The sequence below is a fragment of the Anarrhichthys ocellatus genome, unplaced genomic scaffold (assembly GCF_004355925.1).
Source record: "Anarrhichthys ocellatus isolate YVR2014 unplaced genomic scaffold, GSC_Weel_1.0 scaffold4, whole genome shotgun sequence".
NCBI classification, from domain to species: domain Eukaryota; kingdom Metazoa; phylum Chordata; class Actinopteri; order Perciformes; family Anarhichadidae; genus Anarrhichthys; species Anarrhichthys ocellatus.
In genome coordinates this window covers 10,825,161-10,849,493 of record NW_022280034.1, presented here as the reverse complement: position 1 = coordinate 10,849,493, position 24,333 = coordinate 10,825,161, and the positions used below count along the sequence as shown (strand labels likewise).

General features: G+C 42.9%; 2 protein-coding genes across 7 annotated transcripts in view; both read left to right on the top strand.

Annotated features, from left to right (window-relative positions):
- Positions 1-13,390, top strand: part of LOC116381162 (SH3 and multiple ankyrin repeat domains protein 1-like) — a 37,694-nt gene extending 24,304 nt beyond the window's left edge. For 2 of the 4 annotated variants that reach the window (XM_031843049.1, XM_031843046.1), the window contains 12 exons: positions 3,124-3,206; positions 3,368-3,492; positions 4,674-4,809; positions 4,989-5,069; positions 5,520-5,528; positions 5,729-5,755; positions 5,851-5,907; positions 6,077-6,198; positions 6,692-6,815; positions 6,899-10,088; positions 10,184-11,080; positions 11,339-13,390. In XM_031843049.1, coding sequence (XP_031698909.1) covers positions 3,124-3,206; positions 3,368-3,492; positions 4,674-4,809; positions 4,989-5,069; positions 5,520-5,528; positions 5,729-5,755; positions 5,851-5,907; positions 6,077-6,198; positions 6,692-6,815; positions 6,899-10,088; positions 10,184-11,080; positions 11,339-11,390 — 4,903 coding nt within the window. In that variant the 3' untranslated portion in view covers positions 11,391-13,390. The remainder of the gene's footprint in view (positions 1-3,123; positions 3,207-3,367; positions 3,493-4,673; positions 4,810-4,988; positions 5,070-5,519; positions 5,529-5,728; positions 5,756-5,850; positions 5,908-6,076; positions 6,199-6,691; positions 6,816-6,898; positions 10,089-10,183; positions 11,081-11,338) is intronic. The other 2 variants (XM_031843048.1, XM_031843047.1) reach the window with 1 other exon arrangement.
- A 2,468-nt stretch (positions 13,391-15,858) lies between these two features.
- LOC116381163 (protein kinase C and casein kinase substrate in neurons protein 3) lies at positions 15,859-24,173 on the top strand. Of its 3 annotated transcripts, none has more exons than XM_031843050.1 (10): positions 15,859-15,953; positions 17,433-17,503; positions 17,654-17,810; positions 18,042-18,277; positions 19,944-20,099; positions 20,487-20,662; positions 20,759-20,879; positions 21,193-21,263; positions 21,383-21,462; positions 22,643-24,173. In XM_031843050.1, the coding sequence occupies exons 2-10, from the start codon at positions 17,447-17,449 to the stop codon at positions 22,753-22,755; spliced, it is 1,167 nt and encodes a 388-aa protein (XP_031698910.1). In that variant the 5' UTR covers positions 15,859-15,953; positions 17,433-17,446; the 3' UTR covers positions 22,756-24,173. The 3 variants fall into 3 exon arrangements, with proteins under 3 accessions (XP_031698910.1, XP_031698911.1, XP_031698912.1); XM_031843051.1 differs by lacking the exon at positions 15,859-15,953 and adding an exon at positions 15,981-16,275; XM_031843052.1 differs by lacking the exon at positions 15,859-15,953 and having other exon boundaries at positions 16,314-17,503.
- The last annotated feature ends 160 nt before the right edge of the window (positions 24,174-24,333 follow it).

Here is a 24,333-nt window from a genome sequence, read left to right as displayed (position 1 = left end):
CTATTGAGAGGCCGTGCCTTTTCAAAGACAGACTAATAAGCTATGTATTTTGTTCATGTGTCTCTGAGTGTCCGTGTGTGTATCAGTGCGTGTGTCTAAAATGTGTATTTTTCCTATGCATGTGAATATCTGTGGTACGGAAGTGGCTATTGAATGGAGACTCTGCAGCCTGTTTATTTCTGTGTCTTCCTCCCGTGTGTCTCTGAACGCCGTGTGTGTTAGTGCATGAAAGGGAGCACATATTGATGCATTTCAGTCAGACAGTGTGGGTGTATTTCATTCTCTTTGAGTCATGATTTCTTTAAGCAGATATTTTTCATTCACCGGGACTTCCCATTTATTCATGTTCCTTTTTAAAGAAATGTATTGTCACATCCCATCTTTTTTTATGTATCCCAGTGTATCATTAAGAATGTGAGGTATTGTGTCTGTACAGAAGGATGAAAGTGAATAAGTCAATAAGAGTGCGGTTTGTCAGCTCCTTTCGAGCTCTAATTTCAGATACCACGAATTCTGTGCATGTCTGTGTGCATGCATTTGTGTTTGTGTGTGTGCATATACACTGAATGAAATTAATGTGTTTTCACTTATAAGTGTGTACGTCGTGTACATAGTGCTTAATTGCTGTGGGAGTATCTCTCCTACCTATAATTGTATGTACTGTTCATCCATCTACCACGTCTCAATCCACAGTGTGTGTCACCAACACCCATCATGTGCCTCACTTGTGTTGTGTGTGTGTATAGTCCCCACATCGCCAGTCTATCTGCATGTACATTCAGCAGGTTAATGGTTAAAAAGCTGCCTTTTTTTCTCAGTAATTGTGGGTAGAAGAGAGGATGACTCAGGAGGGTACATAATAACTCTGGTCTCTAGTAGGCTTACAGCTTCATTGCAGCCAGTTCAGACAAGAGTGTGTCCTACAAGCCTACAGGGATTAACCAGGGACTTTGCGATTTGTATGGCCCTAATTGGCCAGGCTATAGTGGTCAATGTGGTGACATACAAGTTGAATGGCTTTTAAATATGTAAAGGAAATCAGGTGTGCTACTGCAAGCCAGCAACACAACTTAGACCACCTGGAGGACCAACGCAGGCCACATTTCCCCTTGTAGAAGTGGATGGATGAAGAGCCCAATGGATTTGTCCACCCACTCTTTGCTACTTTGATCCTCAGAGAGGGAAAGCATGGTGGAGGACAGGGTGAGAGAAAAAGGAATGAGGTGTGAGGAGCAGATGGCTGGAAGGCGGCTGTGCGTTGGCGAAACAGTAACATTGATGGAGAACACACAAGGGATGGACCTCAGTAGGGGAAACTAGCGATCGTCTGTTCAGTGCTAAAGTTACAACTTGGTGTCGAAGTCTGGATCTTCAGGCCTGTAGGCCAACGCTCATGCCTCCGCTGTACCTCTGTGTGATCTGTGATTCCACAGCCAAACTTTATTACATGCTCTTGAATACACAACACCTTGCTGGGTCTGTACTGTAAGAGGCGGTGTGGAATATTCTATTACTGCTTTTGTTATTTTAGGACCTGTATACACATGGGTGTTTCACAAGTGGCGGAGGCAGAATGAAGTTGGAGTGATGGGGTCCTCTGCCAGACGTAGAAAATATTTAAATCTGCTGCCTAAAACTAAAAAATAAATCAAAATGTTGGCGTTTTTAAATGTTACATTGTGGGTTTATTTAGGGTTACATGGCCAAGTTACCCTGCCAACTTGATTGTCAGGAAACCAATCAAATGGTTGTGTTTACTTTAGAGATTTAAAGTTGGATTTAGCACCACGGTTTTGGGTCCGTTGATTCAAGCGAAGGAGAATTGTAATTGAGAATTTGTATGGAGCCCGAGAGTATACAGGCAATACCCGGAATTATTGAATTCATGGCTGAAAACTCCTATTTACGTACACTACTTCTCATGAAGGTCCAGGTGTGAACGCACACAGAATTCACCTCAAATTCCCATTTGAAAAGGGGGAGGGTCTAATAGAAGAAGAAAAAACATGTATTCCCCTTGAGTATACCCGGAGCATTTTCACTGCATTATTGGGAGTCAAACTATTACTATAAATATAGACAATTCTTCTACCAGGCAACTTATCCTGTTCACTCACAGTTATCCATTCTAGGAAATCAAATCCTTTGATTTGATTTCAGTTGGAGTGTCAGTTTGGTTTAAGTTGAAGAGCACATACTAACACTGGAATGAGCTGCCTCGGAAAGAAATATCTGGAATCCCTCTTAAATCATACAGCTCTGCTCAAGCCCCGGGCTCTCTAACATAACCAGGGTGAATTGACATTGTTGGAAAGTCAAGTCCAGAAATGAGTCATGAGATGTGGCTGTGTGTGGCAGTGTGAAGTCCATTTAAAACCGGTCCTATATTCGAGAAAGGGTTGTAAAGCAGCTTGGCCAAAAGTCCCAGACATGGTAATAGAATAATGAAGGAGTTTGCTGGGCCAGCTGTTACACTACTGTAAGTGTGATGATAAGCTTGCATCAAGTCTGTGATCATTTCTGCCCTCCGAGGCTGTGGTCTCTTAGCAAGAGGATCTGTTTGTGGAGGAAGATCAGAGGTCTGTCCAATGTCTTCTGCTCCATGATGTGATGTGTCATGTATGACCGGTAGTGGTAGCGCTGGAGTCGGTAAAACACTATCCTTGCAAAAGCTGCCAGAGGCAGCGAAAGCTAATGCAGCAATTTAGGTGCATTTGGAAGTTTCCATTATCAGGGAAGTGTGTGTGCACATTTTTCTAATGTGCCGTTCCCCCCCCATCCCAGTGCTTGTCAGCTCTAGCTGGATTAGTCCATAGTATGGAATGTCATCTCATATACACTTCCTCCCATTGTGACACTAACTGTATCCCTGACATCAACCCTTTTGTGCACCAGCATTTTTTGTATGACATTCTCAAGCCAACCTCTTTTGCTGCAGTGTGATATCATAATGTGATGCAGTATAGCTGTTTTACACATTCAGAAAAGGCTTTATTTGCATGACAATAACACTTTTCTGTTGATATAGAAGTCATATAGCTCTGTTTCTCTCCTATTCTCTGTCTTTCTCTCGCTGTCTCTCTCCATCCCCTTCTCCTCTGCTCCCACTTTACTCTTTCTAAGTGACTACATCATTAAGGAGAAGACAGTGCTCCTGCAGAAGAAAGACAATGAGGGCTTTGGCTTTGTGCTTAGGGGAGCCAAAGGTGAGCCTCTTCACCCAAATTTGCCTCATATTTTTCTGTCTCTATAGCCTTCTCAGTCTCGTATGCTCTTTTTCTCTCTTTATATCCCTCTAACCCTCCCTCTTCTCAAATCCATGTTGTAGTTATGTGTCCACTCATGCTTAACATTTTGTCTTCTGCAGCTCAGACTCCCATAGAAGAGTTCACTCCAACGCCAGCGTTCCCCGCGCTGCAGTACCTGGAGTCTGTCGATGAGGGGGGTGTGGCCTGGAGGGCGGGCCTCAGGATGGGGGATTTCCTCATCGAGGTAAGGACCAGATGCACTTTGGACACTAACGCACAAACTGAACCTGAAGCACTATATTACATTTTGAGTGAGGGAATACAATTTTACTTAAAAAATCCCACTAATAAATGCAACAAGTGCTGGCATTTTTCTCCGAGAGTGTCACAAATCATTCTGGGAAATATAGGAAATGAAAAAGACCAGGCAGCCTGAAGAGAAGTCTGTACACCAATACTGATGCACTGAACTGATCACAGATCAGTGATATCTGCAGGGTGGACAATAGGACCACTTTACAATAAAATAGCTTGCAGTAAATACCAATTTGATTGATAAAACACATCAGACCATATTTACAAGAAAGCGGTTTGTCTCTAAATGTTTTGTGTATTCAGCGTCTGATTAACTAAGACATCGATCATTAAGCAGCCGGGTGCTGAACCTCCAGACGCACTCTGCAAGTTAAGGTGAGCTGATAGGCGCAGATTGGATTTCTATGAGATCAGAAAAGAAGATTGTGATTGCAAATTTTTACTTATTTTTTGTTACTATTACTCAAAATGTTACCCACACATGTTGCCACCTCACAGCAAGAAGAGTCAGTGTTGAGTTTGCATGTTCTTCGTGTTCGCGATTGTGCTCTGGTTTCCTCCCACCACCAAAATGTGTGTCCTCGCTGGGCTGTGAATGTGGGACATCAGTTAAGGCATAAAACCTATGCCCTTTCATGTTTCTATGCCCGTTCAAGCAGCAACGTTCTGGCCTTTTTGTACCTGTTAAAGTTCCCGTTAGTTTACTGAAAAAACTCAGTTCTAAAAATTGTGATTGTCAAACCTATATTAAAGCTGACATATCTGCTAATTAGTATTCAACCTAATATGAGTCACTTCTGTAGCTGCCCAAGCCTTTGTAACTGTGATTTACTGTAGTCGCTGCCTGAATTGCTGGTGCACTCGTCCAAAACACTGGAAAATGATGTATGTTTGAAGAAAAGTCTTTGAAATCTGCAACAACATATGCCAAACATGGGAAAGCTGCATTACCAAAGTGAACCAGTGGTCACAAAAAGCCCCTCAGTTATTCTGTAAAGTGTGTTTCAGTTTTTTGCTCCACTCGCTTGTACCTACCTTTTCTTTTCTTCTTTCATTTAAGTGGATCAGCTCATTCTTCATTAAGTCCTTCCGTGTCTTTGTGTCTGTAAGGTGAACGGCCAGAATGTGGTGAAGGTTGGCCACCGGCAGGTGGTCAATATGATCCGACAGGGCAGCAACAGCCTTATGGTGAAAGTTGTGATGGTTGCTCGAAACCCTGAACTGGAGGATACTGCTCGGAAGAGAGGTACGAGTCAAACTTTCCTCGTATGTCATTTCCATCCCATGTTTATGATGTGAAGATAAAGCTGATTGCGTGTTTACTTCGCCTTAAAAGCCTGTTTGAATGTGGTTGTCAATGGTGACTGCATGTTTATACGAGAAGACTAAACATTAAGTCTGCATTTGGCTGGCTTCCCTTGGCAGCCCCGCAGCAGACTAAAAGACTGACTCCTCCTGCCATTGCCCTGCGCTCCAAGTCAATGACATCAGAGCTGGAAGACATGGGTAAGGTGATAGGGGGGGGGCAGGCAAAGGCTTGATTGCAAATAATTAAAAGGATGGGGGGGAAAGAAATTATTATTTTTAAAAGATTATAGGCCCCACCAGTTTTTTTTTTCTGGGGGGGTCACATTTGAAATGTGAGTTATCAGCTTCTCTGCTGGATGATGGTACACTACTAGGGCACTATTAGGGAAACACATCATTAAATTTGAACCTGAGATGATGCAGATAGCCAAGAGAATTATCCATTACTGGGGCAATATCATTTTTTTCATTAGCAATACTTTGATGTGAAAGGAGCTTTTAGATTAATTTGCATGTTTGGTATTAACTATGAATAACAAAGGTTATAACTGAACAGGTTGTGAAATGATACTGGTCTGGTGCCATCAGTCACAAATTGGTTTGTTTCTTTTTCTTTTTCTTTTGGACCAAATATGCTTCTGCATACAGTGGACAAAGGTGGGAGAATCACGGATTTGTGTGCTCTCATTATCATTTCCGTCCCCATCACCATTCCTCTCATCACATCAGTATTCACACCATCACATGTGTCCGAGTATGTATTTCATCCAGCTATGTCAACTGCCTAATAATACACATGACTACACAGCAGTTCTAGTCACACCTAATTTCTGTTTTCCAAATTATGTTTGCTACAGCTGCGTCTCCATGGAAAAAGAAAGCAGGTGAATATCAGCCTTAATCGTTACCAGTCATCAGCCCCTGAGCTTTAATTAAAAGTTAGCCTGTTTGATGCTCCTTTTTCTCCCTCCTTTTTCAGAATACGAGTCCTCTCTTGGTCCTGATAAGAAGAGGACCGTCTATCAGATGGCACTAAGTAAGAAATCTCTCTCACCGCTCTTGTCATACTGTAAAAGGGTGTTTTTAAACCTTGAGGGGATGGGAGGGAATCCTTCTTTTCATGTTTCTGCCTTTTATTTTATACTCACTCTCACTTTCTCTCTACATTTCTTTCCTGCCCTGCCCCTGCTTGGTCTTTGTTTTAGATAAACTGGATGAAATCTTGTCTGCTGCCCAACACACTATTACTCCAGACAACCAGGGCCAGAGGGGTCATGGAGGCAAGAGGGACCGGAGCAAGAGTGTTGTTCCCAATGTCTCCAATGAGGTATTGTTGAGAATGGAAAAGAGATGGTCATAGTTTTGGTCGTTACCCTAATCATGGTCCTGCTTCCATACCATATTCACATACAACAGAGCTTCTCCGCTGATTTAGGATACAGCAGATATTTAGTCATGGACGTGACTAATGCTAGAAAAGGTTTAAAGCGGCTTGGTCTTAAGCTCTGTTTTTCAGCTGTGTACGTTCTCCTGCTCTCACTGCACTTTATAGAAAATGATTGACAATGGATCAACCACACTAAAACATTTATTTAAGTGTGAGGCAGTTTGTGTTCATGCATCCATGCTCTGTTGCCTGATACTCCAATACTCAGACTGACTGGTTCTTTTATATTGCATTATACTGTATATCAGCTTAACAGCCGACATCAATTAGATTTGATTATGTGTTATTAATGTTTCCTCTTCTCTCTTTTACTCCTTTCTTCCTTTCAAATTCTCTTTTTGTCCCTTTTCAAAATGTTTTTCGACAATTGAAGCAACCCTATGAGCATCAGTCATCAGTGAGTATGGTGCAGCCCGGACCAGGTTTTGGCTACAACCAAGCTCATTTTCAACCCGGCCACACTCAGCATGCAGTCATGATACGTCAAAAATCTATTGGTAATGACAATCGTCATGGAAAGATTTCTGCCTGCTCAATAGTTTCTTTTTAATTATATAAAAACCTGTCTTCTTGCTCTCAGGTGTAACAGAGGAGGAAAGACAGTATCTACACCCACCCGCTATGAAACTGGCTCGCAGCCTGTCGGTGCCGGGACCGGAGGAGATACCCCCACCCCCTAACACATCTGCCCCAGAGCCACCTTTATCAGCAGGCCCTCATCCTGTGAGAGGGCCTGCTATGCCCATACCCCCTGTATCTCAAGCCCACTACCAGCTCCAGTCCCAGCCAGGGCATGCTACTCAAGCAGGCTGGGAGAGGGGTGGGCCTGGTGGGATGAACCAGCAGGCCATGGTCCCCACCCTCCGCAGACAATCTGATGGACTGGGTGTCAGAGAGCCGGAGGCGCCCAGGAGAGGTGGTGGCAAAATGGGAGGGTTAAGGAGAGGCTACAGCAGTGCTACACCACCAACAAGTGCTAAGCCAAAGGCCCCACCAGCACCGCAACATCACCCGCACATGGCCAACCGGGAGCAGGGTGGAGGGGTTGGCAGGGGTACAACCAGGAGGGGTGGTCGAGGAGCTCTGATGAAACAGTCGAAAGTGGAGGATGGGCTGAGACAGCACCGAGGAAAAGGAGTTGCAGCCAAAGAGAAGAGCTCCATCCCCATCCCCACCATCATTGTCAAAGCTCCCTCAACCAGCAGCAGTGGGCGAAGCAGCCAGGGTAGCAGCATGGAAGCTGAGCCCCTCCGCCATGTTGAAGACCACACCTCAGCAGATACGACCTCAGACAGCCCCAACACCAGTCTACCCTCACCACTCACCCCTTTGCCACCTCAGCCCCCTACACCCACATCCTTGCCTTCATCAACTGTTGCCCCATCTGTTTCCTCGCAGCAAAACTTGGAAAACTTGGACTACACGTCAACATACGGTACGGCCTTTGGAGGAGGAGGGGCACGCAGGGAAAGAGAACGTTTCCGAGATATGAGAAGAAAGAGTGCTTCTTTCTTCCTATCAACTGAGGAGGACATTCAAGGAGAGGCAGAGGGAGGAGTAGAGGAGGGAGGAGGAGCAATAGGGGCAAGAATTCAGCCGTTACAGGGCATACAAATGGAAGTGCCCACCCCTCGTCTACGGCCCTCCAAGTCTATAGATGAGGGCATGTTTTCGGGAGACAGCTATGTCCACTATTCCAGCAGCATGCCCCCAGCCTTTGGCCTGCCTGAGTATTCTTCCCCTGTTCTTGGTCAGGATGGCCAGCCCAAGTCAGCTCCCTCAATGTATGGCACCCAGGCCACTACTACTTTCATCCACCCACTTACAGGGAAAGTTCTTGACCCCTCGTCCCCACTTGGCTTGGCCCTAGCTGCAAGAGAGAGGGCCCTAAAAGATGACCGCAGGACACGCAGAGAGGAGAGACACTTTGGTCGGCAGCTGTCCACAGTAGGAGCATTCCCTACTCCTGTTCAGACCCCAACTCCTTCACTTTTTGCAACCCCTACACAATCTGCCTACACTTCCCCTGTATCCGTCCACCTAAGCTCCCCCACCGCCACCACCTCGCCTGCATCTATGAGCCGGCCACAGTCACCAAGGATATTACGTTTGGGAGGAGGAGGTGGGGAGAGGATGGAGAGAGACAAGGAAGGAGCGCCAAGGGAGGGTCTCAGAGTTCGCTTCTCAGAGGACCGAACCAGTCAGTATTCAACCCAGTATTACCCACAGAGCCCCAGGGAGAGAGAAAGAGAAAAGGAGGTGTATGACAGCAGACCTGCTCCACCCATGCAGCCTCCTCCACCGCCGGTTCAACCCGCACCCCGAAGACCTTCCTTTCTGCAGATGGATAGTGCTCCCAACACCAGCTACGTCCCTCAGTATACTGTCCCCACAGCCCCCGCACAGACGCATGAAACTAGAGCAGGGGCGGGTGGAGGTCTAGGACTGATGGTTCTCCCTCCACCAGCTCCCTCAATAGATGCAGAGGATGAGTTTGTCTTTTCAGATCCCTTGCCCCCTCCTATACAGTTTGCTAATGGTAAGAAGGAGAGAGTCCAGGAGTATCCTCAGCAGCATCAACACCGGAGTCAACACTCTGCTGCTGTTGCACCACCTCCTCCACCCTCTCTTCCATCTAGCAAGCACTCAAATGCTCCCCAACCCTCCTCACAGGGTGGGGACTCTGCTGCCTCCAGCCTTACATCCTATGACAGTGAGGTGGCCAACCTTACACAATCGGCTCTCTCTCCATCTTATCCGTCCCCACAGATATTTCCCCCTCCGCCCGCCACTACCAACACCGCTACACCTTTGCCTGCCACTTCACTACACAGACCCCAGCCCATGTCTCACTCTCACCCCTATTATGGCAGCTCTAACGACCCCTCAGTAGGTGGTCACATCACGGCCCAGGATAGAGGCACAGCCACCATTACCTATGCTACCACTACCATGACATCCACTGCAGCCCCCACCACCACAACCTCACCAGGATCCTCTGACTACAGTATGACCATGGCCGGGCACAAGACTGGCCTCAGCACAGGGGGCAAAGCCGCTGACCATACTCATCACCCTACTGTTACACCGAAGAGTGGAGACTGGCAAGATGCCGTGGTGGATTCTGGGATTGAGGAGCTTGACAGTCACAGCAGTAGCGACCACCATTTAGAAATGCTGGGATTGAGTGGGCTAAGAGGAGAGAGGGGAGGGATTGGAGGAGATGGGCGAGGAGAAGAGGGAGAGAGAGGAAGTGAGCATCAGGATCCTTGCACAACCTACTCAGGTGGGCAAACATTTGAGTTGCACAGTGCCAAACTGGCAAATCCAGTGTTTCCAAGGATGACTCATTACAAGGAGGGAGGAGGGAGGTGCCCGCCTGTTGCACTACGTAGGCAGAACAGCACCAACCCTGCTCCTTTGCAGTTGCACAGACCAAGCAACCCGGACGATGTTAGGTTAGAAGTGTTCGAAGATGAAAGGAAGCGCAAGCAGAGTCGATCCAAAATGGAGGATGGCTTCAACACCTCTCTGGCTGCCTGCTTAGAGAGGCAGATAGACCCTCGGTCGGTGAACTGGGTTGAGGTTGGTGAGCATGAGCAAGGTGGAGATGGAGTACAGAGAGGTGGTATCGTTTTGGAGGGCCGCAGACTTCACTCCCCTCTTGCTGGCGTGAAGGCGAGCATCATCAATGAGCTAAGCTCCAAGCTACAACATATGAAGAGCATGGATGACTGGAGCCACACTCCAAAGTCACCCACCATGCATAGGTTTGTTTGTTTTCATTAACCGGCCTTTAATATTAATATGAAAGTTTGCATATCTGCTTTTTTTAACTGAAGTTTGTTGTTTGTCTGTCTCTCAGGTATTCAGCGGATTTCACGGATGTATTTCATAGCCCCCCTTCTGGCCATTCCACCTCGCCATTACCCACCTCCTCTCCACAGCATCGTCAGATCCTAACACCAAATCTGTCGGCCACTCCTTCTGTCTCCCCATCCTCTCAAGTCCCAATTCAACGCAACTGGACCCGCTCCCCATCTCCACAGATGCCTACCTCCCCAGTTCATGCACACCCTCCCCATTCTCCGACCTACTGCCCATACCCAACGTCGCCAAAGCATCGGTCCAAGTTGCGCGGGCAGACTTTTGATTTTCAGTGCAGTCCCACAAAGGAGATGCGGTCTTCAGTCTCACGACGGCGAGCTCCCAGTCCTCTTATCTATAACACTGAACAGTCAAACCCAACTCCTCCCAGGCCTTCCTCTCTCCCAATCCTTCCCATTACACCTATCTACAACAACCCCTTTGACTTCCCCGGGCCCCTCACCCCTCCTTCGCCTGGAATCCCTCTAGGAGATACCTACGCGACTTCAACTCCTCCAATCTTCTCCCCATCTGGTGTGCCAAGTGCGAACCCCCTACTTGTCTCCCGCTCTCTCTCCCCCACCCATTTTCTCTCTGGAGCCTCATCCCCCATACACTTGCCCCTCAGCCCATCCTGCCTCAACTATCCCCATCTCACTCCTCCTGCGCCAGCCAAACCCTTTGCTGTCAAGCCCCTGCCCTACTGGACCAAGTACGATGTGGCCGACTGGCTGGCTTACCTAAACCTGGGGGAACACAGAGAGCGTTTTATAGACAATGAGATAGATGGATCACATCTGCCTTCGCTCACCAAGGATGATTTCCTGGACCTGGGAGTGACACGTGTGGGACACCGCATGAACATCGAGAGGGCGCTGAAGAAACTCACTGACAGGTGAGGGAGGACTAATAGACTCTGGAACACATAGAGGCAATATGGTCAAAGGTCAAAAAAGGAAGCACTGGATGGTGAAGGACAGTCAAGTTAGCTGGGCCGTCCCCTTTCTTCATTAGATGCATATAATTTGATACGTTATCTCATCTTCCCTCCGACCCTTTTCTCTTTATTTACCAGTTTTATCAAACCTATTTAGTTTGCTGCGCCTTTATTTCATTTCTATTCTTATTGATTTGCCCTCCTTCTCTCCCCCAGGCGGCTCTCCTCTCCTTTGCATGTCACTACTTCCCTCCAAGACACAGACTGAGAGAGTGAAGGGGTGATTCAAAGATGAAAGAAAGGGAGAGAAACTAATTGACAAAGATGGACAATAACAGAAGATGTGCAAGAGAAGAGCAGTGGACATCAACAGGTTGTGTTGAACTTAGACTAAGAAGGGCTGAATGTGTTTGGGGGGAGTTTTCTTTCAAATTGGCTCCACATTTAGAGAATACTGTTGAAATTTGTGGGATGACTTTTGGTCAAGAAAGGGTACGAGGACGTTATGAATATCATATGAAAATGACGCTCTTCAACTGAAAATATACTTTAAAACTTTTGATGGACAGGCATTTAATTAACACGCCGTTTTGTGCTGTAAAAGACAAACACATATACACACACACTTATTCTCACACACACACTGACAGATGGATTCTCACACCATCTGCTGTTTAGCAGTATTGAGAAAACTTCAGTCTGAGTTCAAAGAAAAATGGAAAAGTTGCTGCTTAAAGGGTAGACCCCAATAAAGTGTTACTGACTGTGGCTGAGCCAGAAACTCTGGGTAAAACAGTGCCATCCTAACATCATATTTGAAGCTTTAAGCAGATCAGAGTATCAAATGGCTGAGTACAGGAGCCAAAGTCAGAATATGAGAGATTTGTTTGTAAATGATGATAGATAAAATGGTAGACAATATTGGTATTCTCTTTATATCTTTGCCATATTACCCCAAAGGATACCCCAATAAGCTTTGTATGTATGTATTTGCGAGCACTAAATATATCTTACATGTTAAACGGGATTCACTACTATAGTAGAACCATATGTTTTGTACAAAGTGCTTATCGCAATCATTCATTTCAAACTGGTCAGGGTATTTATAACTGTTGAATTGAAGTTGTGCATAATGAGGACGTACAAGTTTTGAGATTATATTGTTGTGAAATTACCTTTTATTATTTTCCTGATTATTCTATAGAAAGGAGATGAAATGTATAAAAGAGGAATTGAAAGGGTTTGTATGACATTTTTAACTGCAAATCGTCTTTTTTTTTTTTTTTTTTTTTTCTTTACTGGTGTTAATTGCCATAGCACAGGTCAAGGGATGGATCCGTCCTCTTTGATGCCATAATGTTGACGGCTCTCTCTCACACAGCAGGTGCAGTGATCAATAAGGGCTTTTTACTGCTTCTCTGACTACCTGAACCTCAACCTTCAGCCTCTGTGAGTCTCTGTGTGTCTGATTTAGTGCGTCAGCCAAACGCTTTCCTTGACCAACACTTTTCTCTTTCTAATGCCTTTTCCAAAACATATTTATAATGGTCAGAAAATATTGTTTTTTTCTCAATAGTTGACAATCCCCAGTGTTTCCCCGTTCCACACATTAACCCTCAAAAAGAAACACAGTTTTCAAACTTAAAGCAAATACTACATATGTTGCTTTGATGTGAAGATGAACTCCCAGAATTTTTTTAACATGCCAGTTTAGCCATTTCCCTGCAGTGAATTCAACTGTAAGGCAAACACACATCATTTATAGATCTATATGTAATGATGATGATGACAATAACATACAAATATAGTATAATAGATATAATATTTAAGTATTTAAACATTTTTAAGAATCTCCGTCTTCCAAATAGTGTGGAGAAATTCTTTGAAGCTTTGTTTTGTTTGTTTCATTTTTGATTTTCTGTAAATGCTTTCTATACTGCTCGCCCTGTGGTGAACCCCAGTGAAGCTGACGCACGTTAGTTAATGTGTATTCTCTCTATGTGAGTTTAAAATGATGACTCTGTATTCTCATGCTGAGTTGCCTCACTGCTATCTCATGATTAACTATTCTGAGAATGTGAAGGACTGAGCAATAGTGTAGAAAGCATTGCATACTATGATTTAAAAGAGTTTTTTAGGTCTAGTAAAATGCATATTGAATATGACTGCATACAGTATGAGCATAAATATGCAGAGATAAAAGGTATATATATATATATATATAAATAAATAGAGTTTTGCTTTGAATAAAATAAAGTATATACTGATACACTATATAATAGAGGTACAACTAAGGTGTTGAAATAAATGCTAAAATATAATATGGCCCTGTCGTGATTCTCATTTCTCCTTGGATTCCCTCTTCTGACAGTTTCACATAATGATCCAATTTAAAGTGCTGTGTTTGAATTGAGTAATTTGGCAGCAGCTCTTCTCAGCCCTGCGGTGGTTGAACACAACATTGTTTTCAGGTCCAGGATTATATTCCCATCAGGCTCGGTGAGCTAATAGGACAAAAGAGTAGAGCTTGCGGGGAGGGAGAAGATGAGATGGCTTAATTCAAAGCAAGCAGTGGCTGCATTTATGCAGCACACTGAAAGACACCTGTTAAGAATGAAAAACAGCTTGGAAGGAGATTGTGTGAGATTGTTTGCTGAGCATGGTGGCCAGTTTTTGCCAGTTGTCCAGGTTGCCTTTGCTTTGTAGCTCTCTAACTGAGGAGTCTGCTCATAATTACCAAAATTATAGATGTCAGGGCTTGTTTATCTCTGTGGGGATGAGGCCACAAGCTGCTATTTTTCTTCTCACAGTATGAAAAAAAACTTCCACAGAGAAAAACACAAAAAGAAATGTACACCATTCTTCCAAAACATGTTTCTTCATTTAGTGTTTGGATTATGGTGGAGGAGAGAGCTGTCTAAAATCTCCCATACACGTTGGGTTGAGATCTGCTGACTGCGCAGGCCACAGTATGTCATCATCAAGCAACTGCTTCTTTATGTTTTTTAACTTATTTAATCAGGTTTTCCCTCTAATTTGTCACCCATCTGTATTTTCAATGGATGCTGTTCACAGTGTAGTCTGTGGAGCGTGACTACACTAGGGGACTACTTCTCTGGGAGGAGAGTGAGCGGCAGCTCTGGAGACTGACCTTCAGTAAGCTGTAGCAACTCAAATTCACCCAGCGCCCGGCAGTGTGGGCAGTGTGGGCAGTGGTAGTGCTGGGTTGTACCGGCAAAGTTTTCTGATTGATGGTCCGTGATGAACTTTGTGTTGCAAAAGTAGTCGACACACATTTCTATTAACCTTTATTAAGCCAGGAGAATCCCATTGAGATGTTTTGTCTTATTTCAAGTGGGTCCTGCATGAGCGAGATGGCAGCAGAACTGTTTCACAGAAGCACCACGTCAAAACACAAATAACAGACTTTAACAAAAAGTTAAAAACAACATAAAAAGAGAAGAAAGAATGAGATGACAGACTTCAAACAAATCAACAAATTGCTTTAACCAAAGAATTGTCATTCAGTGTCAGGACAAGTACATTAAGTGCTCAACTAATCCTTAATCCTGTTTTTAAAATCTTGCATGCTTATAAAATAATCTATTTCTACCTCACACCACGATGAGGGTTTAGAATATCATGCTACGTTACAATTTGATTCTTGGTCTTTCCTAACATTTTCAGAGGATGTACTTGCATGCATATATATCATTACCATAATCAATTGATGATAGAAGTGTCGCTTGACTTAAATTTTGTTTCTATAGTAGAAACCTAACATCACCCTGAGATTTTTTTTGTACGACGCTCGATATCATGTTTAAAAAACAGATTGTCTCTTAAAAAAAACGGTATTTATTAGTTGAGACTCAATATATGTAACGTGTGTATATATATATAAAGATAATCTCAAATAGAAGTTCTATGACCTTCCAAGGTCCCATAGGTGTGTGCGCTCCATTGTTCTGGTTGTTTCTGTACTGTCAAACTGTTTTTTAAATATTTTATTCTTATTCTTAATGAATAATTAGGATTTAATTGTTTCTTTCCAGGGCTCCTTATTCTGTAGAGCCTAAAGGAACACTTGCCCAAACTGATATTAACCCTCTGCAACCACTAGTGAGTAACAATATCTCATGTATGGTGGGTGGTGAATGTCCTTTGAATTTTTCTGGCTCTGAATAAGCTGTTAAGAACAAGTGCTGTTTTAAACCTGATTACACACAGCATGTATCTCAAAAAGACTGAGGAATATAAAGCAGATCTAGACAGCAGTATGTGAACTGTAACTCTTGTGTTCTCCTTTAACTTCTGGTTGATATCCAGAAGAGTAAAATCTCACAACAAGTGTGTGGTGAACATGCTGCATACTGTACTGTCTTTGACATGCTCTCTTTCTAGGCCTGACCACGGAGAGAATGGCAGGTCACAAAGGGGCATATAGGCCTAATGTGGCAGTTCATGGGACACCCCCACCCCCCTGCTGTCACACACACTCACTAATAAGCTCACATGACTCTGTGGCACATTGACACGTTTCTGTGACCAGCGAACGGTCAAAAAGAAGGTTCAGCATCTCATTAGCACCATATTGAGAGAGACGGGGAGGGACAGGCATGGAGAGAGAGGGGGATTCTTCCAGCTGTTTTTCTACAGTGGAGAGTAAGTGAGAGGGTGATAGTCCAAGAGCTAAACAGAACTGATAGGGAGTGAAGCCAGTGAGTCAAAGAAGCAAAGGATGGGGTTAAAGTAGGGAACAGAAGAGAAAGAGGAAGAAGAGTTCATGACTGTGAACTAGAATATCGCAGCTGACAGGAGAGCAAGAAAGGTAAGTTTCTTCCTCCCTCTTTGTTTGCCCTGAAGCCAATTAGCAGCGGAGTGATTACCATGCAAAGGCTCTGATTTGGTTAATTTTTGTATTGTCTCGGTGTCTCACGCCCACTTTTAGATCGACAACGTGTGTGTGTGTGTAACTTTAAGTGCCCAGGGAAAATTGGGTCAGTGAGAACGGAGAGAGAAACATGTGTTAGAGGAAGAGAGGCACACTGAGAGAGCGGGAGACGGACAGAGAAATGGAGAGAAAATCCTCGGCCCTTGAACTACAGTAACAAGTGGTCACTTGAGTAATCACTGGTGATTCAGAGAGAAATGTAAGTGCTGCCAGGCATGACTGCTCTGTTGCCACTTCTTGCTTCTTTTTTTAATGCTTGTGGATGGAGTTTTTTTTAGCATCAAAATACTTTGATATGAATGATTCTGTGAGATAAAATGAGTGTATAAGATGTTCCTTTCCTTTGCGTGGATAACAGAATCAGACAAAGTGAAAAAATGGAAATTTAAGCTGAGCCTTCAGGTACTCCTTTCCATGTTTCGACTTGCAGGAGCTCATAGTAACTGAAAAAAAGAAGGAATGACATGATAATATATGCATTTACACCAGCAAGTGAGCCTAACTCTCCGTCATGCTCAGTCTTGTGATGAGGTGTGGTTAGTCACTTTCATATTACTCAGCCAGCAATGTGCCAACTTGTTACTCAGACAGAAATAGGCCTGAATGTGACCGCGTCCTTTGCGTGTTCGTGCATGCAGCTCTCTTCTTTTGTTCAATCTCCCTCCAATGTATATGCTACACTTGGGCTTTGCTTTACAAGCTGTGCAAAAATGTCAGGACAGTTGAATTCCTTTTAAATCCTGCATTCCCATTTGTATGCCAAAGCAGAAATCTTGCTCTTGCGGTCATGATCTCCATATCGATAGGCAGGAAGAGTAAGAGTGGGCGACAGTTGGTTCTGTTAGGCCTCGTATTAGTCAGAGCAAAGGGAAAGATGACCTTTCCGTGCTGTTTATTTTGGGAAGGCAACAGGAAGAATGCTGGAGCAGCTGCTCTATTCCTACTGGCAGATCCCACCCCTGTGAATTCCAGTCTGCTACTGCATGACACTCCTCTTACCGAACCAGGGGGCTTCTTGGATGTATCCAAGCACTGTACAGTGTAAATAACACCTCGTCAGAATCATCAAAGTTGTTATGGCAATAAGCTCTGCAACACACTAACACACACACACACTGTAAGGTTTCAGCCGCCAATTATTTCCTATCAGACTTGCCTGCCATGCAGGAGGAACAGTTCTGTTTATGAGGAAGTCGGCCTGCTGTATCTGCACATAGTGTAGACGTCCGACCTGTTGCGTGATTATCAATGTCACCTGTCTGCCACACGCTCTCTTTCCTTGCTCATTATGCATCTTAACCAGTCGAGCAAGGCTCTCGTGTAACACAAACGGCTATCTCTTACTTTCTGAGACAGACACGCTCCCTACAATGGCGAGCCTTCCCAAAGAGCCGCCGGAGGATGTCAAGAAACAGAGCTTCTGGATGGTGAGGATTATATTTATGATTGAATCTAACAACACTATGATGCAAGGAATAGCTAAACTAAATCGGTCCTCATGTGTGTTTGGGAATGTACAGTACATACTTGAGTTCTGCAGGGTTGTTATTCTTACATATCACCATTCCTCCTCTCAGCCAGGAAATTATGTGCCTACAGTGCACCGAACTCAACAGTCCTTCCAGGCCTGCAACGACATTGTGGCCTGTTTCACAGAGAGAGCAAAAGTAGAGAAACAGTACGCCCAGCAGCTCAGCCAATGGAGCAGCAAGTGGAAGTCCATAGTGGATTCTCGTAAGTATTAGGAGCTGCATGATGGGTAGCCTGAAAATGGGAACACGCATTCCCAGGTCTTTTTGATCATCTCAGTCGACATCGGCTTAAAATAACATCATGATGTATTTTAAATGGCTGCATCTGTGCCTGTTTGAAACTTTACAAATGGGAGTCTATTATTTCTCTGCTGGTTCCATGACCTCTGTGCTCTGTTATTTCATTCCTCAGTCTTTTTTTCTCCTTTCCCAGGACCACTTTATGGCTCCCTCATGAGGGCATGGCAATGTTTCTTCACCTCCACCGAGCGTTTGTCCGCCCTCCACTCCTCCATATCCCAGTCCCTCATGGTGGAGGAAGGCGGCCGCGTGAAAACCTGGCAGAAGGAGACCTTTCCAAAGAAACTATTTTGTGGGTTCAGGGAGAGCCACAACAACAACACAAGTTTTTCTCGTGCGCAGAAACCCTGGTCCAAAAAGATGACGAAGGTGCGTGTGCGTGTGACATGCTTGTGATGGAGGTCAGAAGTAGCAATGGCTGCTTTACTCAAAAAGAAACCATTTTTTTGCATTTCATGGTGTTTATTAGCAAATGTTTGCACAAGGTATCAATTGGCAACTCCATCTGCAGATGAAAACCACAAGAAGCAACTGAAAGCTCAGAATAATGTGAAAAGAATAGGATTTTTTGTCAAACTCCTATTTCAAAGGTCAAAAATGAACTGTCATGTAGAGCAACAAAAGATTTTCAATATGTTTTAATGGTGCTCAATACAAAATTCAGAGCGTATCTATTGTGATGGCTGAGCCTGCCGCTAGAAGCTTACAGTGCAAACAATGCTTACAGTGCAGACGACGGCAACAGTATGGACACAGCGAACAGTGTTAAGCCGGAACCAGAGTGGGCACTACAACGATGCCATGGCGTTAGTAACTATAACCACCGTATGGGTGCTATGGTGGCTATGAGCTAGCCACAGTGGGGCGCGCTCTCGCGCACAAACGTGCACTAAAAAGCACACAAGACTGGCCTGGCTATGTCAACAAAGCGGAGAGAAGCTCTGATAACAACAGACAGACAGACAGACAGACAGACAGACAGACAGACAGACGGACAGACAGACAATTTTTTCTACTCGGGTAGACATTACTCCACTGTATCTTTAGATAGAAAATAGTTGTTTGCTGCTCTATTAATGCCCTGAATATTGTATAGATAATAGAAAAGAATTTTGAAAAGTCTTTACATTAAATATAAAGATACAGCCAGGAGACAGTTAGCTACACTTAGCATAAAATGTACGTTGATTAACAAGTTGTATTGACACATTGTGGTTTTAAGGGGATTTGGTGTCCACCACATAATCCCTTGTAAACTAAGTTTACCAACTTCATTGAATGTAAACTATTGCTAAAAGTTATGCATACATTTTTTCCATAATTGTTAAAAGCACTGCTTTTTACTTGAATGAAAATGAAAGTACAATTAAGGGAAAATTTACCATCTTTTATGTGGCTGTCCAATCAGGGTGGATGGTATGTATTCCACTAAAGAAATACATGACCCAGTGCATGCTATATTGACGGAGAAAGCTGATTGCTCCTCCTGCGGAGCCGTGCAGGCTGTGCCTATACATGTACAAGAATGCTTTGTGTGCGAACAGGGATTTCAATAAGTCTAATAAATAAACAAATTAAACCCTAAAAACAATCAATGAAGGAAATATTCTTACACCTAAACTGAAGAATACAACTGTACACCTTTTTAATTCAGGTTTCTCTTTTACACCGAACTAAGAGGCTTAATAGCCTTGTTAACTCATCATCAAACACTTTTCATTCAAACTGGACAGAAACAAAATAAATCTCTTAGATCACAGACTAAGATCTTAAAATATGCCGGCTGTACACACTATCACTAAGTTTGTTTATACAAATCTAACAAATAAGATATCATATGTTAATTAGTGAGCTTTAGACGTTTTTTTAAAATATATATTTTAAACTTTTAGTCAGAGCCACGCAAGCTGTTTTCTTCCTGTTTCCAGTCTAGCATAGCATAACCATCCTCTACCCAGAGCTTCATATTTAGTGTTCGATAAGAAATCTAATTTCCTTAAAGTAAATAATATGTGTGTGAATGTGTATTTATCAGCTGGAGAAGGCCCGCGTTGTGTATCACAAGTCCTGTCAGAGGGAGCAAACAGCCCTCGACAAAGAAAAACAAGCTAACGAAAACTCTGAGATGAGTCCAGAGAAAAAGCAGAAAATCACAGAGGCCAGAGAGATGGTCTCAGAGGACAAAGAAAAGGTGAGGAGGGATGTTAAAACACTGCACCACTGCACTCCAGGTCATGCATGTTGAATAAGGGCTTCATTCACAGCACATTTAAATTCCCAATCACTGATTCACGACATGCCACAAAGTCAAACATGTTGCATTCCAAGAAGGATTTGCTGGCCTGCTGCATCTGGTACTGCACTATCAACTCTAAACACAAGCCCCAGCCTTAAGTTTCTGTTCCAAGCATTTGCCTTGTATGGCGATGTGTTATTGTTACACTTCTCTGTGTTTATGGAGCCCAACATGGCAACAGTAAAGAGCACCAGATGATTGATACATTTTAGATGATCCTTCATTCAAACGCAGTAGATGTTTTACTTTTCGTCATAAAATAGTTTTGTGCCCTGCCTACAGATTAGAGACCGCTATGAGAAACTGCTGGAGGAAGCGACGTCTTACACACCTCGCTACATGGAGGAGATGGAAGCCATTTTTGAAGAGTCCCAGGAGGAGGAGAGGAAGAGGATCAGCTTTCTGAAGCAGGCCTTCCTCTCCATCCACAGACATCTTGATATCACCAACAATGAGAGGTGAGCAGCCATCAGGTGACTGGGTGTGAATAAATTGCTTGTTCGGGGATAGTGCTGAGCAAGTGTCTCTGTGTATTTATCGTGTCCTTGTGTCAGTGTGAAGGCGGTGTACAGTGAGCTCCACCACACTCTGATGTCCATCAATGAGCAAGATGATCTGAAATGGTGGAAGAACAACCACGGTCCTGGCATGCCCACCGACTGGCCAAAGATTGATGTATGTTACAATGTTGCACTCCAACAATGGAATAAGTAAATGCAGTATTTATCAGAAACAGACTTTTTTGGAGTCCTACATCAGAGACATCATGAACTAAATGTGGACATACTGATCTTCTAAAATGTATATTGTTGCTTTGTGTAAACCTTCTTGTGTTGTTTTTCTTGTGCTTACCTCAGTTAAAGAAATGCACGGCCATATAAACAATATATTTTCCTATTTTTGTGTGAATATTTGCATTTATCGTAGCTGTTTTACTCTAGCAAAGTGTTGATAAATTTGATACCTAAACGTGTATCTTTTTCATCAGGAATGGGTCCCACCAATAAAAAAGCTAGATAGAAAGAAAAGAGACAAGATGAAAATAAAAGAGAATCGACCGTAAGTAATCCCGTGTAGTTCTTTCAATATATGATTAAAAAAAAGAACAACATATATTTTATTCCAATTCATATTTGTGTATTTCTGATTGTTCAAACATCCACGTCTTCTCCTGTTAGTGTGATGATCGGGGGTGTGAAGGTGCGAGCTATGTATGACTACATGGGAGAGGAGGGCGATGAGCTGTCCTTTAAAGCAGGTGACACCTAAAGTGTGATGTGACGACACTCAAATGTATCAGACAGTAGTGTTATTCTCAGTGTTTTAAAGCTATAATAGGATTTTTATAATAAATTACAAACATTGCATCAGTATAAATTTCAGTGTGACCACAACAAATGCATCCCATCCCTCTAAAATGACGGCAGGCTAGTAAACATGCATGTGCTGTGTGCAGTTTACTGATGTTACATTACATGATATCTGGGTTGTGATTCTGCCGTTAAATCATGCTTTCCCCAAAGGGGCGTGCACACACACCCATTCGCATCTGTAGAGAAGCCAATAGGAACACCCTCGCTGAAATGACCTGCAATTTGGCTAAAGTCTCCCATCTCTGGTTACATTTTCTGAAGCCTTATAATAGAGCAAAAAAGGAGGCGCCAAAGTCTAGGTTTCTCTTAACAAAAAAACATGAAAGTACCATTTGCAAGGCTTCAGTAAGTTTAGTAACCAGACACTTCTGGACAACTAAGACAAGCTGAGGTGAGCTAAGCAAACAGAACAGTCAATCAAATAAAATTAAAACACACACTCTAAAATAATATTTCCTAACTAAAATATATTCTATTCCTAACTTATCAAAAAACTATTTGAAAATTGCACATGCTTTGTATTTTGGAAGAATATTGGGTAACATTTTATGTTTTGGTGCATGTACTAAATGTTTTTAGTCGTTATAAGATGCTTGTTGACATTATTATGCTCATAATATGGTTGGCTAGTTTATGTTTTATAGAATGTTCTCTTTGTGGCCGTATGTGGCGATTTACATGAAAATGGTGGAATGTACATTTTTTAAAGAGAGCTGTCTTTTGTGCTCCACCGCTAAAACTTTGTATATGTAATTCTTCATTCACATTTGACCGTGATATAATTCGTTACTGAAATTTAGAGCAGACACCAAGTGGCCTTAATAGGAACAACATCTTCTGGCATTTTTGCAATGGCTTAAACATGCATTGTGCCGCTAGAGTTGAATGGTACAGTCAAAGTGTCAAATAATAAGAACAGTCGGAACACTCCCATGATGTTGGTTGGTAGTACTTTAAAGTCAAAGTAAACTAAAAATTAAAACTTTGCGTATCATGACACACATAACTCACTATTTATTGAAACACAAACATCGATTAACAGACTTCTGTTTTCTGTGATCCCAGGTGAAGTGTTCCTGAAGGTCGAGGAGGAGGATGACCAGGGTTGGTGTCGAGGAGTCCTGAGCGGAGGGAAAGAGGGCTTCTACCCAGCAAATTACGTTGAAGTTGCAGAGTGACGTCATACTGTCTAATAGACTTTGTCCTAAACTTATTTCTTACAGTTAGTTACAAATCTTCCAAAAATAACAATTATTGTTATACAATATAGTTTGTAACTCCGATATAATCTGTTCCCAGCCACTTTGAAATGTAAAATTTGTTAAGGCCTTAATATTCTAACCTACTTTGGTTTGAGTGCTTCTGCAATATGAATTATCCAAGACTAGATGTACTGTTTGTGCAGGAGCCGTATGTGTATATGTGCGAGTGTGTACGTGTGTTTGCATGCATGTGTGCGCGTTCAGATGAAACAAAAAAGAACAAGAGAGGATATTTATTTACTGCCATCATGTTTGAGTCATTAGGTCATTACAATGAAAACAGCGGATAACGATACATGGCGATGACCCAGGAACAGGTTACAATGATGGGAGCACACAAGGTTAATGTTTACTCAATAAGTATTATGTAGAGGCACATAGAAGTTACTTTGACTAAGGGAATTGATTTTCAAAATAAAAGTGTAGTTGTTTTGCCTCTAATCCATCTGATTGACAGTGTTTTTTGTTGCCATGCTCTGTGCATGCGCGTGCGCGCGTGTGTGTGTGTGTGTGTGTGTGTGGCAGTTGGTTGGTCCACCACGTTGGTTCAGACTGAAATATCTCAACAACTATCAAATGGATTTTGAACAGTCATTCATGGTGCACCGAGGATGAACCCTGATGACTCTATTGATCCTAATGACCCCGACTTTTCATCGAGCCCACCAGCAGGTTAAAGTTAGTTAGCACATGTTAGCATGCTAAAACGCTAAACTAAGATGATGGACGTGGTAAACACTGTACCGGCTAAATCAGCCATACCAGTTTGTTAGCATTGGCATCTGTGTGCATGTGCTGATGTTAGCATTTGACTCAAAGCTGCACTGTACCTAAGTATAGCCTCACAGAGGCGCTATCGTGTCAACAACACAAAGGGAAAAAGACCAGATAAAAAGCTAAAACATACATGTGTAAACATGTGCCATCATTTTCAAATACACTTAAAATGTTTCAATTGTATATTATCTTTTTTTATTATTATATATTTTGTGATTAGGGAATGTATTGTAAATATAGACGCATTTAATTACATGAAGCAAATGGAGGACAAAAGAAATTTGTTCAAAATATGCTTTTTAGTTTGTTTCTTTTTTGATCAAGTTCTTTGGTACACAGAAGTCTTGTAGATTGGGATTAGCATTCCTAGAATAAACGTAACATTGTATTACATTACAGATGCTATTAACTTAAATGATAATAATAACATAATGACATAATAGCATGTCATTGTCATTAATTTCACTAGCAAGGTATATATGTACATTCAATATGTTTACAGTATAGTCTGTATATTATTTTACTTTGAAAAACATAAAAATCATCTTGACCATCAACATTTTATTGTCCTATTTCGCAATTCACTAGAGTTAGGCAATGTGCAATACATCTCTGACTAACCACCCAACCGCACAGCTTTGTACACACATCACAGCAGTTTCTTGAGTAAAGAAACTTGTTGGACAAGATGTCTGAGACGCAATGAAAGACAAAGAG